This window comes from Amblyomma americanum, chromosome 6, assembly GCF_052857255.1.
Source record: "Amblyomma americanum isolate KBUSLIRL-KWMA chromosome 6, ASM5285725v1, whole genome shotgun sequence".
NCBI classification, from domain to species: Eukaryota; Metazoa; Arthropoda; class Arachnida; order Ixodida; family Ixodidae; genus Amblyomma; species Amblyomma americanum.
The window spans coordinates 196,762,278-196,788,084 of NC_135502.1; the positions used below are offsets into that span (position 1 = coordinate 196,762,278).

The following is a 25,807-nucleotide window of genomic DNA, read 5'->3' on the forward strand; positions in this document are numbered from 1 at the left end:
TTTGGAAATGAAGCGTCTCGAGGTAGAGATGGAACGCGCTCGTAATGGAAGTCAGGCACACGGTGCAGGAGAACGAGTATCGTTCAAAATGACTGACCTGATGCGGCCGTTTAAGCTTGGAGAGGACATTGGTTTGTTCCTGGTTAACTTTGAGCGAACGTGCGAGAAGCAGGGGTTCTCTCGGGAAACGTGGCCACAGCGCTTGCTCACTTTGTTACCCGGCGAGGCGGCCGACGTAGTCGCTCGCTTGAAGAGAGAGGAGGCAGATGATTTCGACCAAGTGAAATCGAGTCTGCTAAAAAATTACAGGCTGTCAGCGGAGGCGTTCCGTCGGAAGTTTCGGGAAAATGAAAAAGGCAGAAGCGAGTCATATACAGAGTTTGCATACAGGCTTATGTCAAACATGCAGGAGTGGCTCAAAGAAGAGAAAGCGTTTGGTGACCACGAGAAAATTCTGCAGTGTTTCGGGCTGGAACAGTTTTATAGTCGGTTACCTGAGAACGTGCGGTACTGGGTCTTGGATAGGCCAGACGTTAGTACAGTGGCTAAAGCCGCCGAGCTAGCCGAGGAGTTTGTGACGCGTCGGGCTCGCGGAGCTAAGGACGGCCAAAAGGGTGAATTTGGCTCCAAGTCTGAGAGGCCGAAGTTCACACCCATGAGAGCAAGGGGGGACACACGTAGTGCGGATGCGAGTGAAAGCAGTCCTACCGAACGTAAGGAGACGGCGGCAGCCGAAGCCGAACGCAGAAAGCGGTTCGAGAGGAGGCAAGCGCGCGTGTGTTATACGTGCCAGAAGCCGGGTCACTTTTCGGCGCAGTGTCCAGAAACAAAAAGAGAAGTCGTGTGTTTGTCATTATGTAGCACTGACGAGAACATGAAGCTTCTCGAGCCTTACATGCGAGACTTCCTCGTGAACGGGAAAGAGTGCCGAGTGCTTTGTGATTACGCAGCTACATTGGATGTAGTTTACCCCTCTTACGTAGAACCCGATATGTTCACGGGCGAGTGCGCATAGATCAAGCAAGCCGTGGAATCTCATAGCGTGTGTCTGCCCGTAACAAAAGTGCTTATTGAAGGACCTTTCGGAGCACTTGAGACGGAGGCCGCGGTGTCATCTATGCTGCCCCCCCCAGTACCCGTACCTATTTTCGAACAGGTCCGATCACCTCCTGCGCGAGAAGGGGCTTTTGTTTGGTGAGGCTAGCGTTCAGGCCTTAACCAGATCGAGAGTTCGGGAGCTCGCTGCAAAGGCGGTAGTTGCGGGGCCGACGTTGTCGAACAATGAGAAAGGGTCAGAGGCGCAGCAAGCTGATATTCAGAGCACGTCCGAACTGAATAAAATTGAGCCTGTAGCGTTGAAGGCACCAGGTACTGGAGAGGAAATGCCCGACACGGGAAAGTTAGAAGAGCTTCCGGTCGAGCTTCCGGGACTAAGCTCAGTGACGCACAGGGAAGACACCGATCAGGTCATTAGTGACTTAATCGGTAAAGCACCGCTGTCGCCTGAGCAGAAAACCGAACTACACCAACTCTTACAAGAGTTTCAAGGTCAGTTCTCTGAGAGGCCTGGTAGGACTTCTGTCCTTACTCATGATATAGAACTTACCTCCCCAGAGCCAGTACGATCCAAGGCGTACCGGGTGTCACCCCGCCAGCGCGATATTATGGAGGCTGAGGTAAAGAAAATGCTACAGCTCGGTGTTATTGAGGCAGGTGAGAGTGATTATACCTCCCCTTTGATTTTAGTTGAGGTACCGGGCAAGGAACCTCGTCCTTGCGTCGACTACCGCAGGCTTAATTCCATCACTAAGGATCAAATTTATCCGATCCCTAACATCGAGGAGCGCCTTGAGAAAGTTAGTAGCGCTCAGTTTATTTCCACCCTAGATCTTGTCAGGGGTTATTGGCAGGTTCCACTTACAGAAGAGGCTAGTAGTAGGTATGCGGCGCTCATTTCACCAATGGGAACATTCCGTCCTAAAGTTTTGAGTTTTGGTTTGAAGAACGCGCCATACTGCTTTTCAAGCCTCATGGACAAAGTGTTGCGGGGACAGGAAGAATTCGCTTTACCGTATTTAGACGACGTAGCGATATTCTCCGCATCCTGGTCTGAGCATATGGCACACTTGCGGGCAGTGCTAACCCGCCTGCGCGAAGCGGGCTTGACAGTCAAGGCTCCCAAGTGCCAATTAGCACAGGCCGAGGTTGTCTACCTCGGTCACGTGATTGGACAGGGTCGTCGTCGCCCCTCTGAAATAAAGGTGGCCGCTGTGCGAGACTTCCCGCAACCGCGCACGAAGACCGATATTCGGTCGTTCTTAGGTGTCGCCGGCTACTATCAGAGGTACATCCCCAGGTACTCCGATATCGCGGCTCCTCTGACGGATGCTCTAAGAAAAACAGAGCCCCAAACAGTCGTCTGGAGCGAGACAAAGGAAAGAGCTTTTAGCGCCCTAAAGAGCGCCCTAACAAGCCAGCCTGTGCTACGATCGCCAGACTACACAAAAGGGTTCGTTGTTCAGTGCGATGCTAGTGAGCGAGGCATGGGCGTTGTACTGTGCCAACGGGAAAATGGAGAAGTGGAACACCCCGTCCTTTATGCTAGTCGTAAGCTGACCTGTCGTGAGCAGGCGTACAGCGCCACCGAGAAAGAGTGTGCGTGTCTCGTGTGGGCCGTTCAGAAATTGTCATGCTACCTAGCCGGCTCGAGGTTTATCATTGAGACGGATCACTGCCCTCTCCAATGGCTGCAGACCATCTCTCCCAAAAATGGCCGCCTCCTGCGCTGGAGCCTCGCTTTGCAACAATATTCCTTTGAGGTGCGTTACAAAAAGGGGAGTCTCAACGGTAACGCCGATGGCTAAGTCGAAGCCCCTAACGTAGGAATCCGCCTAAAAGTTGTTTGTTACTGATGTTTTCTTCCTGAGGCAGGATTTTTAACATATTGCTTTCGTTTAGTGTTTCAAAGTGATTATGTGCTTTCTAGTGCAATTTTCCAATTTGTGGACGCGTTCTGAGTGCTGCTTGACTACTGTAAGGAACTAGGCAGTAGTATAAAAGGGGAAAGAGCCTGGCATAGCTTAGTGAGGGTTGTCTCGTGCTTGCTGACTGAGCGGTTGCGTTACGGCGTAGTTCTAACGCTTGCTGGGAAAGAGCACAAATATGGCAACTCTCCCGAAGTCACTTTGCAGTGCCCTGTGTGAACCTGAACCTGAGAACGAGGCCTTCTCTGTGCGCTGCGCTCATGCAACGCCGAGGGACGACCGATTTCAATTACGAGCATCATCGAGCGACATCCCTCTGGACACCGGATGTAGTCCCCTGACCATCGGGATCTCCTTCTCCCGGCGGGGCGGTCTGTTACGTTTCGCCTACGACGCGCGGTATAGCCGGCGCGGATGCAACGGACGCCGGGGCTTCGTTCAAAGTGGCGGTCATTTTGGGCCCGTTCAGTGCTGCCGTAACGCCTCCCGCCAAGTGCGTCCAGGCAGGTTTCAATGCCACGTGTCGTCGTGTGTGCGTGTGTGTGTGTGTGCATGTTAGTGGCCACGCTTGTCAAAGCGCGGCAGCCGGGGAGAGGAGCTCCCCAACTGGGAGGCGAGGAGGTCTGACCGGCGCCGGCCCGGCGGACGCGTCACTTCACGTCTCAACATGTCCGTGCGTCGCCGTCTCGTGCGACTCATCCCAAGCCGTTCCTTCTTGCCCTCGACTCCGAGGGTATAAAAGCCGCTGCCCCGGACGCCAGAGAGACTTCGATTTCTTCCTTCGAGTAACGTGGTCGCCCTGACCGGCTGCTCTTTTGCGATGCCAGAATAAACAAGTTGTTCTGTTGCCAGTCGACTCATCCTTTGCCGGGACCTTCGGATGTTTCCAGCTGTGCCCCAGGCCGCCAGGCCAAAGCTACCCTTGGGGCTTGCAACCCATTTGCAACACCGCCTAGAGATCTGGCAATGGAATTGCCGATGTTTCAGGAGACAACAAAGCCTCTTGAAACAATACATCAATGTCACCCCCATTCGACCCGATATAATCTGCCTGCAAGAGGTAGAAGCCGACCCGGCGCCGACTCTCCCAGGATATTACACAGTCCAAAACGCGAGCTCGCCAAAAGTTGCCACCCTTGTTTCTAAGGACATCACGGTGGTCGAACACTCCTTGAGAGAACAGGAGATTAACTACAACATGATCGAGGTCATTCCCAACAAGAGGGGCCGCAACAGCACCTTCGTTCTGAACGTGTATCACCCCGCCCCCCTCCCACGAGCAACCAAGGCCGGTTTCTCTGACATACTTCAAGAGGCAGATCAGCTAGCTGTTTCGCATCAGCTTATCGCACTCGGTGACTTTAACGCCCCCCTCCCCCCCCTCCACAGGGAATCGGACTACAAAACGAACTCGCTTCGTGGTCTGAGCGTGGTATGAGCTCGGGATGCCCTGGGCCTGGAAATACTTACTGATCCTTTATACCCAACCCGCAAAGGAAACAGCGTCACGCGCGATTCATGCCCTGACCTTACAATCGTCAAGAACATCCATAACGCTACGTGGACAAATCTCGGAGAGAGCTTAGGTCGCGACCATTACATCGTAAGCACGTCTATCACCTCCGCAAACATTCGTCGCACCCTGGGAACAGCCAAAATCACGGACTGGGCTAAATACCGTGCACAGCCCGTTCCGGAAGACCCCATTCAATCAATCAGTGAATGCAGTGAACAGATTCGGAAAGCACACAAGGAGGCCACCACCGAAGTACAATGCACACCCGATAATCCGGCGGTCGATGGTCACCTTCTGAAGTTGTGGCAGACCCGACGGACTCTGGTTCGCAGATGGAAACGCCAACGCCTCAATCGTCCCTTGAGACTCCGCATATCACAGATCACGGCAGAAGCACAAGAGTATGCACAACACCTCTCTCAACCGAATTGGCAGGAATTTTGCGAGTCACTACGCGGCACGCTGGGGACCTCCCGCACCTGGGCGATCCTCCGCAGCCTCGTCGATCCGCAAACATCGCGGTCTGCCACTAACCGTACACTCAAGAAAATCGCCCATCTGTACCCCGGAGACGACGCGGCCCTCCTCACCGCCCTCAAAACCAAATACATCGGCGCCCCCCATCCTCCCAGCACAATCTCGTACACGGGAGGCCCAAATGAGAGGCTGGACGCCTCCATCACCACTTCCGAGGTTTACGCCGCGGCTCGATCTGCCACACGCAACACGGCAGCTGTCGCGGATAAGATCACAAATGGGATGATTCGAAACCTGGGCAAGTCGCAGATCTAGGTCCTCACTACCTACATAAATGACACACTATCGGAGGCGGGAGAACTCCCTGCAGAGTGGAAACACTCCGTAATCGTGACTATCCGAAAACCAGGCAAACCACCAAGCCTGGAAGCATTACGACCCATCTCCCTCACCTCTTGCCTGGGCAAACTATACGAGCGCGTTATCCAGACCCGCCTCCAAAATTACATAGAGGACAACAACCTCTTTCCACCCACTATGATCGGCTCCAGGAAAGGTCTTTCTACGCAAGACGCTTTCCTCCTTCTCAAGGAAGAAGTACTCAGTAACATCCCGAGAGGCGGCGGGCACCTAATTATGGCACTTGATCTGAAAGGCGCTTTTGACAACGTTTCTCACGACGCCATCTTGAAAGAGCTCAACGCCCTCGATTGCGGACCCAAGACCTTCAACTGCATCGAAAACTTTCTCAGCAACCGCACAGCCACAATTGGCATGGGAGATGTCCGCTCCGGCACAGAGCAGACACCCAACAAAGGCACTCCCCAAGGCTCTATCATCTCTCCTCTCCTCTTCAATATAGCTATGATCGGCATGGCAAAAGCTCTCGTGGCTATTGAAGGCATCGGCTATACTATCTACGCTGATGATATTACCATCTGGTCCACCTGCGGTTCTCTTGCTGACAAAGAAAACACCCTACAAGAGGCAGTCAATTGCGTAGACAGACAAGCAGCAAATTGCGGCCTCCGCTGCGCACCCGACAAATCCGAAATTATCCGCATTCAGGGCTATGCCTACAAATCTCCCGGCGACATCGAGGTTTACCTCGAAGGCACGAGAATAAAGGAAGTCCCTCTTATCCGCATCCTGGGCCTTTGGCTTCAGAGTGACAGGAAAGCCAACCACACGTTACAGAGTATCCGGACAACTGCCCTCCAGATCTCCCGCATGATTCTGCGCATCACCCGCAACCGAAAAGGCATGAGAGAGGAGGATACAATTCGAATGATACAGGCTCTAGTTATGAGCCGCCTGTCATACGGTCTCCCATTCCTACCACTACTGGGGAATGAGCGAGACAAAGCAGATGCCATCATCCGTACCGCCTACAAACATGCGTTAGGCCTCCCGATGTACACGGCCAACTGCCACCTCGAGGACCTGGGACTGACCAACACAATAGAAGAAATTCGAGAAGCCGTCCTAGCATCGCAAATGGAACGCCTCCTCACCACCAAAGCTGGACGCGCAATAATGGAAAGAGTAAGTTCCCCGGCTGACATACGCGCCGTCCAGGACAACCGAGACCTACCCTCAACTCTGCGAACTCGCGTGCATGTAGCTCCACTCCCGAAGAACATGCACTTGGACTCACAAAAGGGACGACGAAAGGCGCGAGTGGACTATCTGCGCCGCACACATCGACAGGCACAAAATGCTGTACACGTCGACGCAGCCATGTACCCCGATTCAACAAACGCGGTGGCGGTCGTCTTGGACACCAATTTCAAGTAAATCGCCAGCGCCTCCCTACGAAACTGCTCTCCCACAGTAGCAGAAACTGCTGCAATTGCCCTCGCAATCCAGCACAGCGATGATACGGGAAATGAGTTAAAAATTATTACCGACTCCCAGTCCGCGTGTCGCCTCTTCCTCTCTGGCAGACTTCCACACTCCGTCGCTCCCATTCTGACTGCTCCACAAGTTCAAAACTCCACATGCAAGCACCAAATCACTTGGACTCCTGGGCACGAGGGCTAGCTCGAGGATATACTAACCGAGTGACTAACCTCCCCGACCTCACCCCTCTCCCGTCTACGTACGGCGAGCGCCTCCTCCTTCTCCGAACACAAAGACAAGTATATCCCCCACCACACCGCAAGCTAACTGCGGCAGAGGCGAGGGAATGGCGATTACTACAGACGAACACCTTTCCTAACCTACACAAGTATCACATCATCTTCCCCGACAGATATGACGGCATCTGCCCCTGGTGTGGCGGAGTTCCAACAACATATCATGTAACATGGGGCTGCTCCGGTCCCAAGCCCCCCGAACTAAACAAACATCACTCCGAGGAACAGTGGGAGTCTGCCCTGCCACGGCCGCTCAATGGCAACGCACTTGGTGCGGCCCGTCGCGTCGCGCCGATTCTGCTGGGCGAGAGCGTGACGCGAGAGTTTACAGTTTCCGCCGTCGGGGCGCCACTACTCCGGGACACTTTGCAGTGGGGAGAGCGCCCGAGCGCCGCAGAACCAGTGGGTGGTGGTGAAAACTTTTAATTGCTGCAATAGAGTTTGGGAGCCACAGAGTGGCCCCGCTACATGGTCGGCGTCCCTAGTCCGGGACATCGCATGACAATGCCCCGTCTCTCGCCCGTGTCACCAGAGCCCTTTGGGACTCAAGCGAGGAGCAGTTGAGGAGGGCAGTCTCCCATGCCTCTCTGGAAGGGGTAGGGGAAGTGGGGAGGTGGGGATTTTGAGTACATGCCCACACCATGTGGAAGATATCACAGGTCTCCCCACAGTGCGGGCATCGCCCATCCGTGTTAGGATCGTAATGCTTTAAGATTGCAGGACAGAGCAGAGTACCTGTCTGCAGGTGCCTTAAAGTTCGCTCCTCCGTCTTACTCAGCCCCTTGGCAGGGGCCGGGAAAAGGCGGTGGTTGTCGCTATAATGCGTTATTATTTCCCTGAATCGCAGCAGCGGCTGGTTAGTCTCCGAGCCAGAAGAGCTGGGATGAGGAGCCCGGTAAATAAGCGCTCGGGCAGCCGCATCAGCGACCTCATTACCTCGTACGCACTGATGGCCAGGAGCCCAAATGATTCGTTTCGGTGTTGGATCAGTGGCAGTCCGTCTTAGAATGCAAGCAGCTAAGGGGGAGGTCTGCCCAGCCAAGTAATGATCACATGCTTTTCGGGAGTCCGTAATGATGATTCTCGAATTGGCGTGGGCGGCAGCAAGCGCTATCGCTACTTCCTCGGCTCGCATTGAATTCGGGGCTCGAAAAGAGAGTCCATCGACATGCATTTCCTGGTGAACAACAGCGGCCGTGTAAAATCCCGTGGGCGACGGCCCTGCTACGTCTACATAATATACACCGGGTCGGGAGCCGTGTTGTCTCTCAAGAGCCCGAGCCCCCGCTTGTCGTCTGTTTTCGTGCATGTCGGTGTCCATGTTACGGGGGAGCGGGGAGACCCAGAGCATATGGCGCCACAGTACCGGGATACGCTCCGTCTCCTCTGGAGTGCAGTCGTGTTGGATGTGTAAGCGGTTTAGCAGGCGGCGCCCAGGGGCCGTCTGCATGAGCCGCGTGTATTGGTTCACGAGGTGGGCCTCCCGCAGCTCCTGGTGGGAGTTTAGCACCCCCAATGCCTTCAGTTTGGCATTAGAGGTAGCCACCGGGAGATCCAGGGCTCGCTTAGTTGCCTTGCGGATGATGGCGTCTATTCGCGCCTCCTCTTGCTTAGTAGTGCGGAGATATGGCACGGCGTAGAGGATCCGGCTAGTCACGAAGGCATAGACGAGCCGAAGCGCGTCCCTGCCCCGCAGACCGCCCCGCTTGTTGGAAACGCGGCGGATCATACGCCCTACCTGTTCGCCTACTCTCTTGAGTTTCACAATGGTGGAGTCCGGTCTGAGTCTGCGGTGAATGAAGAGGCCCAGAATACGGAGCTCCTCCACCTCTCTAATAGGACCTCCTGACAGAGAGGTGTGAATTGCTGTCCTATCCTTTGGGTTCGCTCTGACATGCAGAAGCTCTGATTTCGCTGGAACACATTGGAGCCCACAGTTCATAGCATACGCATCGACTATGGAAGCGGCCTGCTGAAGCCGGGCCTCCATGTCCCCAAGGCTCCCCTCAGTGGTCCAAATTGTAATGTCATCTGCATATAACGCGTGTTGAATGCCTTCCACCCGGGCCAGTTGGCTTGGGAGGCGCATCATAGCTATGTTGAACAGGAGCGGTGATAACACCGCTCCCTGAGGGGTACTCCGTGTTCCCATCATGTAAGGGCCGTATTCCTCGCCCTCAATCCGAAGGAAGGCCTGGCGATTAGTCAAGAAATCTCTTACATACGCGTAGGCCCTAGCCCCACAATCGGTAGAACTCAAGTTGGCCAGAATGTTTCCGTGTTTAACATTGTCGAAAGCCCCTTTCAGGTCAAGGGCGAGGATGGCTTTGTCATTGTGTTGCATAGTTGTGGGTCGTATTACATCCCTGTGCAGCTGGAGAAGGACATCCTGTGCAGACATGTGGGGGCGAAACCCGAACAGGGTGACTGCAAAGACGCCCTTACTCTCCAGGTATGGAGAGGGGCGATCCCGAACCATCGTCTCCATAAGCTTGCCCGCACATGAGGTCAGTGATATAAGCCTCAGGTTGTCCGTACTCACGGCCTTACCTGCTTTAGGGATAAACGTCACAAGTGACGTTTTCAACTCTGGAGGGAGTAAACGCCCGTCCCAGATCTGGTTGATGTATTCTAATAAATGAAGGTAGGCTGGGTCCGGTAGGTTCGCCAACAGGTTCACTGTTATGTGATCCCGTCCCGGAGCCGTACCCCGGCGCATTTTTGCTAAGGCCGCCTTAAGGTCGTGCAACTCAAAAGGGGCATCAAGTGTTTCATTAGGCCTGCCAGAGTACATGTACTCAGGCCCAGGCGGGTCCTCCGTACGACAGAGATATCTGTCGCACAGAGTGTCCGCAAGTTGCGCCGTCGTACCTTGATACCCTTGCAGAGCCCGCCGGAGCTGCTTTTGCGTCTCCCCTCTCGTTTGGGAGAGGTCGACTAGACTGCGAAAGAGACGCCACGTCCCCTTCGAGCTCATCTGATGAGCTGCGGCGTCGCAGCGTGCTATTCAATTTGAATCTGAGAGTTCGGCATCATACGCTGCAGCCTGCTCTGTGAGTTTGGCTATGCGGTCGCGTAATGCGGTCGCGGTCGCGTAGTGGGTCTCACGTGTCGCAGCGTGTTTCTTTTCGATTAACGACTGCTGTATTGTACGTGCGCACGTGTGTGATCGTGTACGGTGCAAACAGATGTTTTAGCACATGCAGTGCCATGCCGCGCCACTGCTGCGTGCCGCTGTGCAGCACCAACGCAAGGAAAGATCCGACGATCCGATATCATGAATTTCCGTGCGATCCTCAGCGGCGGGCAGCATGGTTGAAGAAGAACATTTCCCGGGAGGCCCCGGGTGGAAGAGGCACCAAGTGGGAGCCGAGTGATAAATCGCTGGTATGCTCACTGCACTATACGGACGCGGACTACAAGAAAGAAACGAAACTGAAGATTCTACTTCCGACAGCGGTTCCGACTGTGTTTCCGAACTACCCAAATTACATGCAAAAAGAAAGTGAACAAAGAAGAAAGAAGAGGCCACGAACTGACTGCTCTGCTGACTGCACGGCTAAAAAAACAGAGCCCAAATGTGAGTGGAAATGAACTTTTTGCAGAGGCATGCACAGGAGTTTCTAGTGAAAGTTCCTTGTTAGTCAAGAATGTATACCAGCTCACATTAAAAGCCGGCTGCGATAATTCTGCGCTGGTTGATGAAGCTTGTCAGACAACATTCGATATTGCGAGAGAGATAGATGATGCAAAGAATATTGAGCGCAGGCTGAAAATGAAAATAGCTCGTCAGTGCAACGCACTACAAAAGCTGCAAGCCGAGCACGACAAATTAAAAGAACGTTTGCAATGGTACGAAGTAAACAAGGAGATTCAAGATTTCAAGAAGGTAATCAAATAATCCGAAGCCGAGGACAAAACAGCTCTCCATCAAAAATCAGGTTTCTAATTGCTGCAAGCAAAAATCAGTATACAATGAACCTGTCTTGAGAGAGTGTGTGTTATGCAAAGCGTGCTCAAGCAAGGGCTATGAGCATGTTCGCTCGAGAAGCCTTTTCAAGCTACCGTGTCGTACCACACTACAGAAATATGTGGGTCATTCAACAGGAGAAGTTGGAGTCACATCCCTCGTCAGAGAACGTCTTCGTGTTGAGTACGAAAGCCTGAGTGTGCCGCAAGAGGCTTTCTGTTCACTCATCATCGAAGAAATGGCGATTGCACAAAAAGTAATCTATGACCGGGATGTTCACAAGGTTTTTGGCCTTCCAGACGTCGGCTCTACAGAGCATGCTACAACAGTCCCTCAGGTGGCAAATCACCTGCTGTGCTTTGTTTTGAGAGGGTTGTCGACACCTTACGTTATACCAGTCGGCTATTTTTTCACCCGCTGCCTGAAAAATGACAAGCTTCATTCTATGACTATGGAAGTAATGAAAACAGTGGAAGAACTTGGTTTTCGTGTGGCTAGAATTGTGACGGACAACCATCAAACTAATGTTGCCCTATTCAAACGCCTTTCAGAGGATGGTGCACTTGCCCACGCTGTACCTCACCCTTTTAGGGAAGGTGATCCACTCTTCTTGTCCTTTGATCCAAACCATTTAATCAAGAATCTCCGCAACCACTTCCTAGAAAGGGAAATGGTAGATGAAGGGCAAGCCATTCGAGGTGGATTCTACCTAAGGAAACTTTTTGAAATTCAAACTCAACTCCTCGTTAAGCCCGTAAGGTTCCTGACCTGGCCCTTTCCCCAGATAAACACCTGCTATCAGATCAGTTTAACGATCATTTCTGCTCAGTGGGTGCTGATTTACGTTTAAGTATGGGTCTCACAGACGAACCTTCTCTGCCTGAGTATCTTGAAAAGACCTTCGGTTTTATAGAAATAAGCAGTGACGAAGTAATGAGTGCACTTAATTCAATGGATGCTACTAAGGCCACGGGTCTCGATGGTATTCCGGTTTCCATAATTAAAAACAACAGTGGCGTCCTAGCTGCCACCTTAGCATCTTTATTTAATAAAGCGTTTCTGTCCGGCATCTATCCTGATATTTTGAAGCTCGCCAAGGTAGTCCCTACCTACAAAAGTGGGAATCCTAATGAACTCGGAAACTATAGGCTGATCTCAATCCTTAGCTGTATCAACACTCTGTTTGAAAAACTATTGGCTAAAAGAATTACGCAATTCCTGACCAAAAATGCAATTCTGTCAACGTCCCAACATGGTTTTCAGAAATTTAGATCGACCACCACGGCTGTGCTTTCTATAACTGACTCAATCAATGAAGCACTCAATAATAACAATATTTCTGTTGGTGTATTCCTGGATATTAAGAAGGCATTCGACACTGTGGATCTCGATATTTTATGCAAGAAACTAGAACGATATGGTTTCAGAGGTGTATCACTCGATTTCTTTAGAAGCTATTTAACTGGGCGACGGCTGTGTGTTATTATTGACGAACACGCGTCAAGTTCGCGTTCTATTTCCGTAGGTGTTCCGCAGGGCTCAGTACTGGGGCCTATACTTTTTACACTTTACATAAACAACTTACCCGATTGCCTAATAAATACCCGTGCCATTATGTACGCCGACGACACCTCATTGTTGGTGACCGCTAATTCCGTTGAAACAGCCAAGCATACTTTAAACTCAGAACTTCAGAGAGTCAATAAATGGTTTTTAACAAATAGACTCACTTTGAACATAGGCAAGACTAAATATATTATATTTGCATCCCCTTATAAAAAATACCAGAATACCTGCTCCGCAATAACGATAGGAGATAAAGAAATTGAAGAAGTTAAGACTATTCAGTACTTGGGTGTAACCTTAGACGCTGCATTAAACTGGAAACCGCATATCGAAAAATTGCGTAGCAAACTATCTTATGCATGTTTCGTTCTGGCCAAAGCTCGGCGACATTTCGAAATACACACACTAAAAACAATATACTTTAGCTTCTTTCAGTCCCAATTAACTTACTGTATAGAATCATGGGGGTTCACTTACATCACTTACATTGAACCTGTTTTACGCCTGCAGAAGCGGGCACTGAGAATAATGACTTGCACAACACCATATACGCCTTCTCGCCCTTTGTTTTTTAGACTCCAAATAATGCCGGCATTGCAGCTTCGAGATTTTCGCGTTGCACTACTCGTGCTAAGAGTCCTCTCCGGCACCTCCCCCTTTCCTTTGAACACATTCCATAGAGCCCCAACTAACAGCCGTTCAGCAGCACAGGGAAGATTTCTGGTTCCTACATCTCGCAATGACTATGGCCAGCGCCGCTTCGAGTATCAAGGGGTAAAAACTTGAAATAAAATCCCCTGTGCAGTCTTTGCAACGTCCAATCCTTATATTTCACTAAAGACCTTTTTTCTGTCACAAATAATTACCTGATTTACAATGCAAATCGCTTAGTGATTGTCTCTTATTATTCTCTGTAGTGTCTATGTTGGGTTTGCCATTCATATGTCATTGAATAATCACTTCTAAGGCAACTGCGTTTATTTTGTATAAAAAATGCTGTTCCTGTCTTCATATGTTTTTTTGTCATGAGCCCTCTTGTATTTCTGTAATTTGAACCATCTTGCTTGTACGCTTTGCATTTTTCCACCATTCTTATGTGTATTATTTTGGCATGCAGTAGAAATCATTTGTCCTCACTAATCTCTTTGCTTTTATTGCATGGATCCATAACTAGCCTTTGGCTAAGGATCCAGACAGTGATGTTATGTACTGTACTGAAGAAATTATAATAAAAAGAATTGAATTGAAAAAAAAGAATTGAATTGAAATACACGGGCTCATGTTGAACCAAACAACCTCGAAAAAATTAAAGTGCGCAGGGCCGTGCAAATATTTTCTCCGCCTGTTATTGCCACTCTCCAGTACCTTCAAGAAAACTCACAGTACCACCCGGATGCGTCTGAATTCCAAGACTCCTCTGAAACCATCACCTTTATGAGGATGATAGCAAAGTGGTACGCTCTACACAACATCGCTTCAGTGAAGCCATGGAAACAGCAGGAAGAATCATTCACTATATCTGACGACGAAAGACTGTCTTGGTTAGAGTTGGACTTCGTGTGCTATGTTGAGGACATTCAGATACAAGGCGGCAGGTCCAAACGAAAACTCACAAGGAGACATACGAAGCTACGCTCTTGACAATAAGATCAACAGTGGCACTAATTGAGTACCTCCTGGATCACGTCAAGTAAGTGTCTTCTCAGTGGAGTATTTCACGTCCATACTATTGCATTTCATTTAACTGAATCTCTTGTATTTCAGCTTCCGCTATGTCCTGACATAAGCTCTTAACAGCGATCCTGTTGAATCGCTCTTCAGCAGCCTGAGACAATTCAATGGTGGAAACGACAGGGTCGACGCACGGGCGGCAGTGTTCACGTCAGAAAAACTGCTGAAGGTACCATCTGTAAAAAAAAAACAATTAGGCAGGTGAGGAGTTACATATTTTGCCATTCTTTATGCAGGTTGGAATCCTGCAAGCAGCAAAGACAGCAAATGCTCCCATGAACTCCGAGGCGAAAGCAGCTGTTAAACTTCCCATCCAGGATGGTAAAATTTATGCCTTGTCAGCTGCCATCTCATCTGCAGCCAAGGAGTTCTCGAGTGAGTTCGAATTCATCACTATGTGGAGTGAGCCGGTAGCTGACATAGAGTTGGCACCAATTGTATACCTGGCCGGTTACGTTGCACGTGCATGTGAGGAAAAGGTACAGTTGGTTTACAAGTTTAAAAAATTGGATTAGGCTTGCATTAATTTGTCCTTTGTTTAGATGACTAATTCATATACATATATAAACTGAAATATGCCTGAACTCTTTTAGTATCGTTTTTCATTGTTATGCTCGTTTTCAGGTGGCTTGTGATTCCTGCAAACTCCTTCTTCAAGCAGCGAGGCCAGCTGGAGCAATTTATGGATTGATACGCAACGTTGACGACGGACGGCTAAGGTACCCAAAAATGGAAGCAGTTGGCCTGTGTAAGCTTGTATGCACCTTTGTCACCAAGGTCATGAAGTGCTCCGACGTGAGACGAACCAGCAGGCTATGCAACACCTTGACGTCCGCAATACTTCCTCATTTCAAACAATGTCCGCCGTTGACTTGTGAAAAAGAGGATCGCAACCACGCTGAGGACCTCTGCAAGGTATTTTTGAGCAAGCTGATAAGACCATTGTTGACGAACTGGGCTAGCAACCTGAATTCGACAGTGGAAGCAACTTTGCTTACACATAAACCTCTCTCGAGGAAAGTTCTGCGCTTGTAAAGCTTTCAGATTCTGTGTACATGAACTTTGAAATGAAAAGAACTGGACTCAACTTACTGACTTCTGGTTGTCGTGTTTTCTTTTCGACCATTGATGTAGGCTAGTAGTCCCCATTTGCAAAATATTTCCCGCGTATACCCGTGAACCGGCTGAACTGTAATGCTGTAGAATTCTGCGTGTCCAGAAATGTAAAACAGCGTAAATCATCGGCTCTAATTGTTAACCAGACTGATCAGAGTTCGGACTTCTTAAAACAAGCATTTTTATGCTAACCAGCTAATATATGCAACAAGTTAATATAGCGAATAACCGGCTTCCTGTGTGTCGAACGCGAGTTACTGAACAGGCGAATGCTCGAAGAAGCGCACCCAACATAGGTGCCTTCCGAGGCAAACTGTCTCTGACAAGCGCAGCGATGCTGACGTACTGCTATCAGTAGCAAATCGCCAGTTGGCATTACCATTCATATTTTGTGAAATACCGCTACACAGCTCTTTTTTCGCAACAAATCAAGCGCTGACCGCGCGGCAGCTACAGGCGGAGAGCACAGCTCTCCGCCCGCAACTGTCCCGGAGCAGTGGCGCTGCTGCGGTGGCGATGAGTGAGTAAAAACTTTATTGAAAGAAAGTGCAGATTCGTGGTCAGTAAGCGAGGTCCAGACCATGTAGGTCTCGTACCGCACAGGCCCATTCGACAGCCTTGACTTGAGTGCCTCGGTCGTCGCTGACCTTTACTGAAAGCCACGCGTCAGGTGAGGGAGCAGCCATGAGATCTGGTGGTGGGGGATGTGCTTTACAGTCCCAGATTATGTGATCTAAAGTAGCTTTTGCACCGCAGAAGCGGCAGTTAGGGCTGGAGGTTGTAATAAATATGTGCGAGTACACATTTGAGTTGGGGAAAGAGTCGGTTTGTAGTCTTGTCCACGCCACCTGCTGCTCCCTTGACAGGGAGGGGTGCGGCGGCGGGAACTGCCTACGTCCGAGTCTAAAATGGGTGGTGTGGTCGTGATAGGAGGTTAGCGCTTCACCGGTTGCCTCCGGGTTCGGACCGTCTACTGCTCGGCCGGTTTTAATTCGAGCTTGTGCGTTGGCGGCCTCGTTTCCGGGGTTTCCGGCGTGCGCCGGGACCCATACCAGGTCAATGTCTCGGAGGGGGGATGTGTCTTTAACATTTTCCAGGATATTTCTGACCGTGAGTGAGATGCCGCCATTGGCAAAGTTCGCAATGGCATATTTGGAATCGCTAACGATGGTTGTAGCGTCCGTAAAGGCGATAGCAGCTGCGATTGCAGCTTCTTCCGCGGTTTCCACGTTCTTGGTAAATACTGTAGCGGCCATGAGTGGAGTGGCCGGGTCCGGGTCCTGAGGATGAGATACCCCACAGATGGCGAATCTGTGGGGGCTGTCTTGGTAGGTGGGCTCGGTAGCTGTGCCATGTCGCAGCCTCCTCATCCACTGGTTTTCGCTACGCAGGTGCTCGCGCCTGCCTTTGCCTACATCTTCCCAGCCATCTTCGACACTTCGTGGCTTGTTCTACCGGACCCAGAGCGGCCGGTCTGCGTCGGGTACAACGGACCATTCGGTTTGAGCAGCGCAGATGCATCGGTGAAAAGAGCGCCCCCTTCCTGGACCCTCGACATCGGATGGCAAGCGCAACCGCCAGCGACAACATCGACCCTGTCAACATATAAAGAGCACCGCCTTCCGCCCGCGCTCTGTGGGCTCGGTAGCTGTGCCATGTCGCAGCCTCCTCATCCACTGGTTTTCGCTACGCAGGTGCTCGCGCCTGCCTTTGCCTACATCTTCCCAGCCATCTTCGACACTTCGTGGCTTGTTCTACCGGACCCAGAGCGGCCGGTCTGCGTCGGGTACAACGGACCATTCGGTTTGAGCAGCGCAGATGCATCGGTGAAAAGAGCGCCCCCTTCCTGGACCCTCGACATCGGATGGCAAGCGCAACCGCCAGCGACAACATCGACCCTGTCAACATATAAAGAGCACCGCCTTCCGCCCGCGCTCTGTGGGCTCGGTAGCTGTGCCATGTCGCAGCCTCCTCATCCACTGGTTTTCGCTACGCAGGTTAGTCCATCATACTGCCTCTTTTCTCAAAAATGTAGTGACCGTTGCCTGGTACAGCTTCCGAGCCTGCAGTGTTGCATTTCTATTGCTGGTGAATGCTTTTCTGTTGTAAAATATCTTCTTCTTTTGTCCGGAGATGTTGAGATGAACCCTGGTCCGGACAAACTTGATAGTGTTCTTGCTGAACTCAAGAAGTTGTCAGCCGGTCAAGGCCAAATAATCGCGGACGTACAGGACCTTAAAGGTCAGATGCGTTCTGTCGACCAAACTATTTCCGACCTGAGCAAACGCCTAGCAGACCTGGAAAGCCTCTTTCAGGACATTGCTACCCTAAAATCTGATCTAGAATCCGTCAATTCCATTGCCGCCGGGACGGCAGCTCTTGTTACTAACCTTGAGGCCCGAATAGACGACACAGAAAACAGATCACGCCGCAACAAGCTGATATTCTATGGCCTTCCAGACTCCAATCCCCGCGATTCATTCATCGAATCTGAAGAAATAATAATTAAGCACTGTCAGAATAAGTTAAAGTTAACCTTAGAGCCCAGTCAGATAGAGCGTGCCCATCGCTTGGGACGCCATAACGAGGACCGCCAACGGCCAATTATAGCAAAATTCGTCTCCTTCAAAACCAAAGAAACTATCCTTTCCAAAGGTCCTATGCTGAAGGACACGAACTATAGCATTGGAGAAGATTTTACCCGCTCTGTTCAAAAAGCCCGCAAACATGTTGTCGCATTTGCAAGAGCAGAAACCGGACCGTTTTCTTTGCGGTACAAGACCCTATTTCTCGGCAAAAAACGCTACACTTTTGATGCTGCCACCGAAATGGTGAAAGAAATAGCATAGCGCTCACCGCACAATCGTCACTTATCTAATCCACGCCATACCTCCCCTCGACAGAATATTTCTTTTTCGGTTATCTATACTAATATACGCAGTCTGCTTTCAAAGTGCGATAGTGTATCCAGCCTTGTATCTTCAACAGGCTCTAACCTGCTTGTGCTGACAGAGACTTGGCTGACCGATAATGTGGGCGACACTGAAGTTCTGTGCAACTTACCTAATTTTAACCTTTTCCGTGCCGATCGCAAAGTCCCCCGAGGAGGAGGCGTCCTTATCGCTACCAGCAATCAACTACAGTGTTCCCACATTAACATCCAATCTGACCCCGAAATATTATGGCTGCTTTGTCGCGCCACGCCAGTGTCTATACTAATTGGTGTTTGCTATAGGCCCCCCCACAATAACCCCGAATTCCCTCGAAAGCTGCACAACATTCTGAACCAACTTACAACAAAACACCCTAATGCACACGTGCTCCTTTTTGGAGATTTTAACTATCCTGACATAGATTGGAATAACCCTCATCAGCCTATTTTTAGACAGCATGAATCACAGGAGTTTGTGGATGTGTGCTTAAATTTTAATCTTACTCAATTAGTAACCCAGCCTACACGCATCGCCGGAGACACCGCAAACATTCTTGACCTTATACTATCTAGCCACCCCGAATGCCTCAACTCCATTACTTATCTCCGGGAAATTAGTGATCACAAAGACATCCATGCGTCTTTTACCTTCACTCCAACAATAAAAGAAACTTCCAAAAAAACAATCACCCTTTATAACAAAGGTAACTATGAGGCTATAAACAGGGCGTTGGAAGCTTATTTCCCATCTTTTCAGCACTCTTTCCCGGAACAAACCATCCACGAAAATTGGTCGATGTTTATTCATAAAGTCAACGAACTTACTAACAAATATGTTCCCAAATGCAGCTTCCGCGCAACCAAACAGAAACCATGGTTTACCAAGGCTCTAGGAAGACTAGAAAACAAAAAGAAACGTTTGTTCCGCAGTGCTAAACAGACTGGAAATGACTACGCATGGGAAAAATATTACGCTGCCGAAAAGACATACCTGGTCGCAGTAAAAAACGCTAAACGCTCATTTTATCATACTGACCTTCCCAACATACTTAAATATAACCCGACTAAATTCTGGCAGCTTTTAAATCCGCAATCTATACGCACTATTACCTTAACTGATGATTCCGGGCGTGCTGTTTCTGATGTCGAGTGTGCTAACATATTTAATTCTGCCTTCGCATCTGTATTCACTCATGAACAGGAACCGCCCCCCCTCATGACAGCAAATGACCAAAGAAGTTTAATGCCAGCCGTTACTTTCTCTGAGGCCAGCATATCATGTCTCATAGATAAACTAAAACTGTCATCATCTGCCGGCTTTGACGAAATCAACACCAAGGTACTAAAAAACGTTAACCATACTTCTGCCAAATTTTTATGCCTGCTGTTCTCACAGTCTCTTTCTACAGGTGTCATACCCCATGACTGGAAAGTGGGGAAGGTCGTTCCGGTCCACAAGTCGGGTAACAAAGATTCACCACTTAATTACCGACCCATATCACTCACCAGCATACCATGTAAACTCATGGAACACGTCATTTATTCTTTAACAATGCATTTTCTGGATTCAAATAACTTTTTTCACCCATCGCAGCACGGATTTCGCAAAGGATACTCATGTGAAAGTCAACTAGCACTTTACGTTCATGACTTGCATGCCAATCTTGATGCCAACCTCCAAACTGACGCAATTTTTCTCGACTTCGCTAAAGCATTTGACAAGGTACCTCATAACCACTTATTTCTGAAACTCTCTCGCCTAAACTTGCATCCCGACATACTAGCATAGATAAAAGAATTCTTAACTCACCGCTTCCAATCAGTCGTTGTCAATAACCAAATGTCTGACCTCCTACCAGTCTCCTCAGGCGTGCCCCAAGGATCCGTCCTTGGGCCACTCTTGTTTCTAATTTATATTAACGACCTACCTGAGAAATTAGATTGCCATATTCGGATGTTTGCTGATGATTGTGTTATTTACAGAACAGTCACTAACACCTTTGACCAACAATCCCTTCAAAATAATTTAACTCATGTACAAGACTGGTGCAGTGAATGGCTAATAATGCAAATATATGTCGTTCCATCGTCGCCGTTACCCTCTTCTGTTCCAATACAGCATATCTAACGTTCCTCTCGATCTTGTCCAATCATACAAATACCTTGGTGTTCATATTTGTCATGATCTTACATGGAATACGCATATTTCAAACATCATATCATCCGCCAACAGAACACTAGGATTCTTAAAGCGTCACCTACGCTCTGCACCTCAGCATGTCAAGCTCCTCGCATACAAATCATTAGTCCGATCAAAACTAGAATACGCATCTCCCATCTGGTCTCCAAAGCAAGCATATCTCTGTAATTCAATTGAAGCAGTTCAAAACCGAGCAACTAGATTCATTCATTCATCGCATTCTTTTGATATCAGCATATCATCCCTCAAATCACAGTCCAGCCTACCTACCCTTGCTCATCGCCGCTACATTGCTAGTTTATGTTTGTTTCACAAGTTTTTTTTACTCTGAGCTACGACAGGAACCCTACATCTGCGCACCACCACCACGCATCTCCCACCGCACCGGCCATCAGCAGCAAGTGTCACGACCTCGCGCCCGCACCACTACATTTTCTTCATCATTCTTCCCCCGGACCGCGAACGACTGGAACGGCCTTCCCCGTGAACTTGCTGCTATCACATGCCAATCATTGTTCATCGAAGAAATCACGCGTGTACTCGCTTAGTGATAATCTTATATTTGTATAACTTTCAACTTATCTGTTTAGTCTTTCTGTTTTTCATTTCTGTGTGCCCCACCCCTTATGTAATACCCTCTAACGAGGGTTTTTAAGGTATTAAAGTGAAGTGAAGTGAAGTAGTTGGCTGCATCGACGTAGATGACGTCTTGAAGACTCTGCAAGCGTCGATGCAGAGCTCTGGCTCTTGCTTCCCGCCGACCCTGTTGGGTTTGCGGGTTCATGTTCTTGGGTAGAGGTAATATTTTTATCTTTTTTCGGATATGGATAGGAACGGGGCCTGGATGGTCCGCCATAGGCTCCCCTTCGATGCCAAGTCTGTCCAGGATGATTCTGTCCGCTGCAGTGCTGGAGAGTCGAGCCGTCTGTGTTGTTAGGTGGGCTTCCTTAAGTTCAGAAAAGGTATTGTGTACTCCCAGGGCGAGGAGTTTCTCGTTGGCTGTGAATTTAGGAAGGCCCAACGCCGTTTTGTATGCATGCCGTATTAGGGTATCGATCTTTTGTTCTCCTTTCTTGAGATGGAGATATGGGAAGGCATATGTAATTTTGCTGATGACGAATGCTTGAAGGAGTTTGTATAGGTCGTGCTCCTTCATGCCTCGTCTCTTGTTGGCGATGCGCCTGATCATGCGCGCCACCCGGTGTACTGAGCTTTCGAGTCTCCCCAGTGCTACAGTGTTGCGGGAGGTGTTCGAGATGTGGAGTCCTAAGACCCGTATGTTCTCCACCTCATCTATGGTTTTGCCTTGGATCGTAATGTTGATGGGGATCCTGTCTTCAGGTTTCTTGCTCCGCATTACGATTAGGAGTTCTGATTTTGGTTGGGAACACTCGAGGCCGGCTCTCCTTGCCTCCAACTCAACCGTTTCAGCCGCTGCTTGGAGAGCTTCTTCAATTTGTCCATCGGAGCCGCGGTTCGTCCAGATAGTTATGTCGTCTGCGTACAGAGTGTGATGGATGTTTTGAATTGCGTTGAGCCTGTCTGGAAGCTTGATTAAAGCCAGATTAAAGAGGAAGGGCGACAAGACTGCTCCTTATGGTGTCCCTCTGTTTCCGAGCCTGATTGGGGTGGATTTCAGTGGTCCAACGGTGATCTCGACCGTTCGATTTTCTAGGAAGGCTTTAACATAATTGTACGCCCGTTCGCCTGGGTTGAGGTCGGCTAGGTGTTTCAGAATGGTATTGTGTGACACGTTGTCGAATGCCTTTTTGAGATCGAGGCTCAATATTGCTCTTGTGTTCTTAATGGAGGGGTCGAGTATGTCACGTGATAGCTGGAGCATGACGTCTTGGGTGGAGAGTCCTCTTCTGAAGCCCACCATGGAGTGTGGCATGAGGTTGTGGTCTTCGGTGTAGTCCCGTAGTCTGTTCAGAACCACGTGCTCCATGAGTTTCCCGAGACAGGATGTGAGGGAAATGGGTCTTAGTTTGCGTTGAGTTTCTTGTTGGGTTTTGGAATAAATGTCACTCGGGCATATTTCCAGCTGCTGGGAATGATTCCTGTCTCCCAGCATACGTTGAAGTAATCTGTGACTGCAGTGACAGATTTCAGGTCCAGGTTACGGAGGACCTTATTCGTAATCAAATCTGGTCCTACCGCTGAGGTTGTTCTAAGCTGGCCCAGCGCTGCCCAGACTTCTGCATCACTGAACGGCTCGTCCAGCTGCGGATTTGGTTGTCCCGAATACTGTGGGCTCGTTTCTCCGTCGTATGCGGTATTTAGGTATTTGTCCCTGAGGAGGTCCAAGAAGTAGTGTTCGTCCCCGGAGTGTTGATGGATGACTTTAGCGAGCTGTCCTTGCGCAGCCGACTTGGACTGTGTGGGGTCGAGAAGGTGGCGGGGCAGGTGCCACGCCCTCTTACTACCCAGTTGTCCGTTCAGGCTGTCACAGGTTTGATACCATTGTTGCCGGATAAGTTCTATCGCATATTTTTCAATTTCTCTTTCGAGTTGGGCGATTCGACTTCGTAGCCTTTTGTTGAGTCGCTGTCGCTTCCACCTCTTCATAAGACTATTTTTTGCCTCCCACATGTGTGCCAATCTTGAATCGAGGTTAGGTTGTGCGGCGTCTGTTATTTCGCTTGTGTGCGACTCTACATCCTTACATATTGATTTAAACCAATCTTGGATGTCTTCGATTTCAGTCGGGGCCGTTTGATCCCGTTCTTTCCGAAATTTTTCCCAGTCTGTAAATTTCGTTACCATCGAGCCCTTCTTCCGAATCTCGGTGCGAAGGGAAATGACCAGGATGTAGTGGTCGCTGGTTAGATCCGTGCCTCTGTTTCGCCAGGCGGGGTTCTGTACATTCCTGGCTAGCGTGAGGTCCGGGGTGGTGTCTCGGCTAACGCTGTTGCCAGTTCTGGTCGCTGTGCTAGGATCGTTTAGTAGCGAGAGTCCTAATCCTTGGATTTTGTTCCAGAGGATGTTGCCTTTCTTGCTTGACTTCTGGTATCCCCACTCTACGTGTGGCGCGTTGAAGTCGCCCGTAATCACTAGCTGCCCATTCTTGGCTAATTTCGTGGTGGACTCTAGTAATGCCGGGATTTCTCTGGATTGATCTTTTGGGGAGCTGTATAGGTTAAGAACGTATAGGCTCCCCTGCTTCTTTCTGGCGGGAATAATTTCGGTGAGCGTGTAGTCTGCTTGAGAATCGTCGAATTCATGTTGAATGGCCGTGAGTTGGTTACCCACTAGCGTGGCTGTCATTGCTGCTTTGTGTCGCATGTTTTTTTGTGATATGGTTTTGTATCCTGGTAAACTAACGGGTCCCACCGGTTCTTGGATCGTAATAATGTCCGGTTTGACTTCTAGTTTTGAATATAAAGCTGCAGATTGGATTTTTTGCCTCGAAAACCTCTACAGTTCCGTTGCCAGATGATGATATCTTGATTACGAGCTGCCATGTTGGGGCACTGTAAGCTGCGTAGCGGCGCTCGCTATTGCGCTCACTTGGGCTTGTAATGCCTTGATGGCGTCCATCATTTCTTCTCTGGTCTGTTGTAGGTTCTTGGCGATATCTGTGCATGTCGCGTCTAGCCTATCTGCTCGGGCTTCCAGTTTGTTGACCCTCTCATTCTGCTGGAGAGCTAGCTTGGCTTTAACAGCGAAAGTTGACGTCGGTTGGGACGCCGCGTCTGTTTCAATTCGCTTCTTGGGATTCTGGGCCTCTTGCTGGTCTTTTGGGGCCTGTCTTTTTTGAGCCTTCGGTTGTTCTATGTCCATACCCGCACCTTCGGAAGGAGGGAGGGATTGAGACCTGTCATTAGCGGTTGTCGCGCTTTCAATGTTGCGCTGGGTTTGCGTGAGGCTCGCGAGTTTACTGCCTGATCTGGGACTGCATGCGTTCTATTAAAATGGCTTGCTCCCTCACCTGATTGCGAAGTGCCTGCTTCTCCGGATCTTCCTGCCACTTGAGAGCCTTTTCTTTTGGCTTTGTCCAGGGGTTCTTGGGGTCCCGCTTCCGGCTGGACGATGGTAGGTCCTGTCGAAGGTCTTGCGACTGGCTGCGTCGTGTAGCAGACTTGCTTCTACTTCGTGGCAGCGGCGGGAAGGACTCCTCCCTCTCGTCGCCTAGGGTCAGCGTCTCTTTTTGTCGGGTTCTGTCCCTCGATTGGCGTCCGAAGGTGTCGCTCTGCCCGGCGTTTTGGTCGGCGTTCCTGGCCAGGTCGGGTTTCTGGGTGGCTTGCTGCTTGACGAATTTGAACTTGCAGCTGGTGCTCCCGGTTCTGTGCGCCCCCGTGCAGACGATGCAAACGGGGACGCAGGTTGGTGGTTGTCCCTCATGTGGTGGGGGGTGCTCTTCTCCGCACCTGACGCAGCGGGTTCGTTTTGTTTGTGGGCAGACGTCTTGTCGGTGCCCTGTCTTGCGGCAGTTGAAGCAGGCCTCTACTCGGTTGAGAAAGAGGACCACTTTATGTCTTGTGCCGGGGTATCGGAGTAGTCGGGGGAGCTCCGTTCCGGCTACCGTAATGATTATATGATTCGTTCTCCCATACCGTCTTGCCGATAGGATAGTCCAGTCGGGGTTGTAGGTGTTGTAGTTATGAACAAGCTTCGCGTCCGTTTCGCCACAATACTCGTTGTGGATGAGGCCTTTTACCGAGAGATCCGGGGAAGGCGCGTAAGCTTTGATGGGGTACTGCTTTTCCCCATGACGAACGCTTGCAGGTTCAGGTAAGCGTTCGCACGTTTCTCGTTGGGCGTGCTTATCGTGAAGGTGTGGTTTACTGGGTGTTTCTGAAGAATATCTTCGGTAAGGGTGTTGTCGTCGGTAATCTTGGCGGCTTGACGAAACGCTTCGAGCAGTAGCGCTCGGCCATGGGTGGGAAGGTCAAGGGGAGACTGCGGTCTAATTACAATTTTGTAATGCTCTGCCGGTAGCCTCGGGATCGGGGGTCTTCTTCTTCTATGGGGAGGCCTAGGCTTCCTATGGGTAGAGTCAAGGGGCTTGCTGGCAACTAGGCGCGTCACGCCTCTCTCGGCCGACGCGACGGGCCGCACCAAGTGCGTTGCCATTGAGCGGCCGTGGCCCTGCTCAGCTCTGACTTGGCGACGCAGCGAAAGCAGATATCCCAAGCAAGAGCAACTGCGGTGGACATTGGGGACCTGAAATAAGG

General features: G+C 50.1%; 2 protein-coding genes across 2 annotated transcripts in view; both read right to left on the reverse strand.

Annotated features, from left to right (window-relative positions):
- Positions 1-25,807, reverse strand: part of LOC144094332 (uncharacterized) — a 326,344-nt gene that overhangs the window by 256,364 nt on the left and 44,173 nt on the right. The gene's annotated exons all lie outside the window — the stretch shown is intronic.
- LOC144095152 (uncharacterized) lies at positions 7,597-9,267 on the reverse strand. Its single transcript, XM_077628948.1, has one exon. The coding sequence runs from the start codon at positions 9,265-9,267 to the stop codon at positions 7,597-7,599; it is 1,671 nt and encodes a 556-aa protein (XP_077485074.1).

Coding starts and splice junctions, on each gene's coding strand:
- LOC144095152 (XM_077628948.1), bottom strand. CDS start 9,267: ATGGGAACACGGAGTACCCCTCAGGGAGCGGTGTTATCACCGCTCCTG.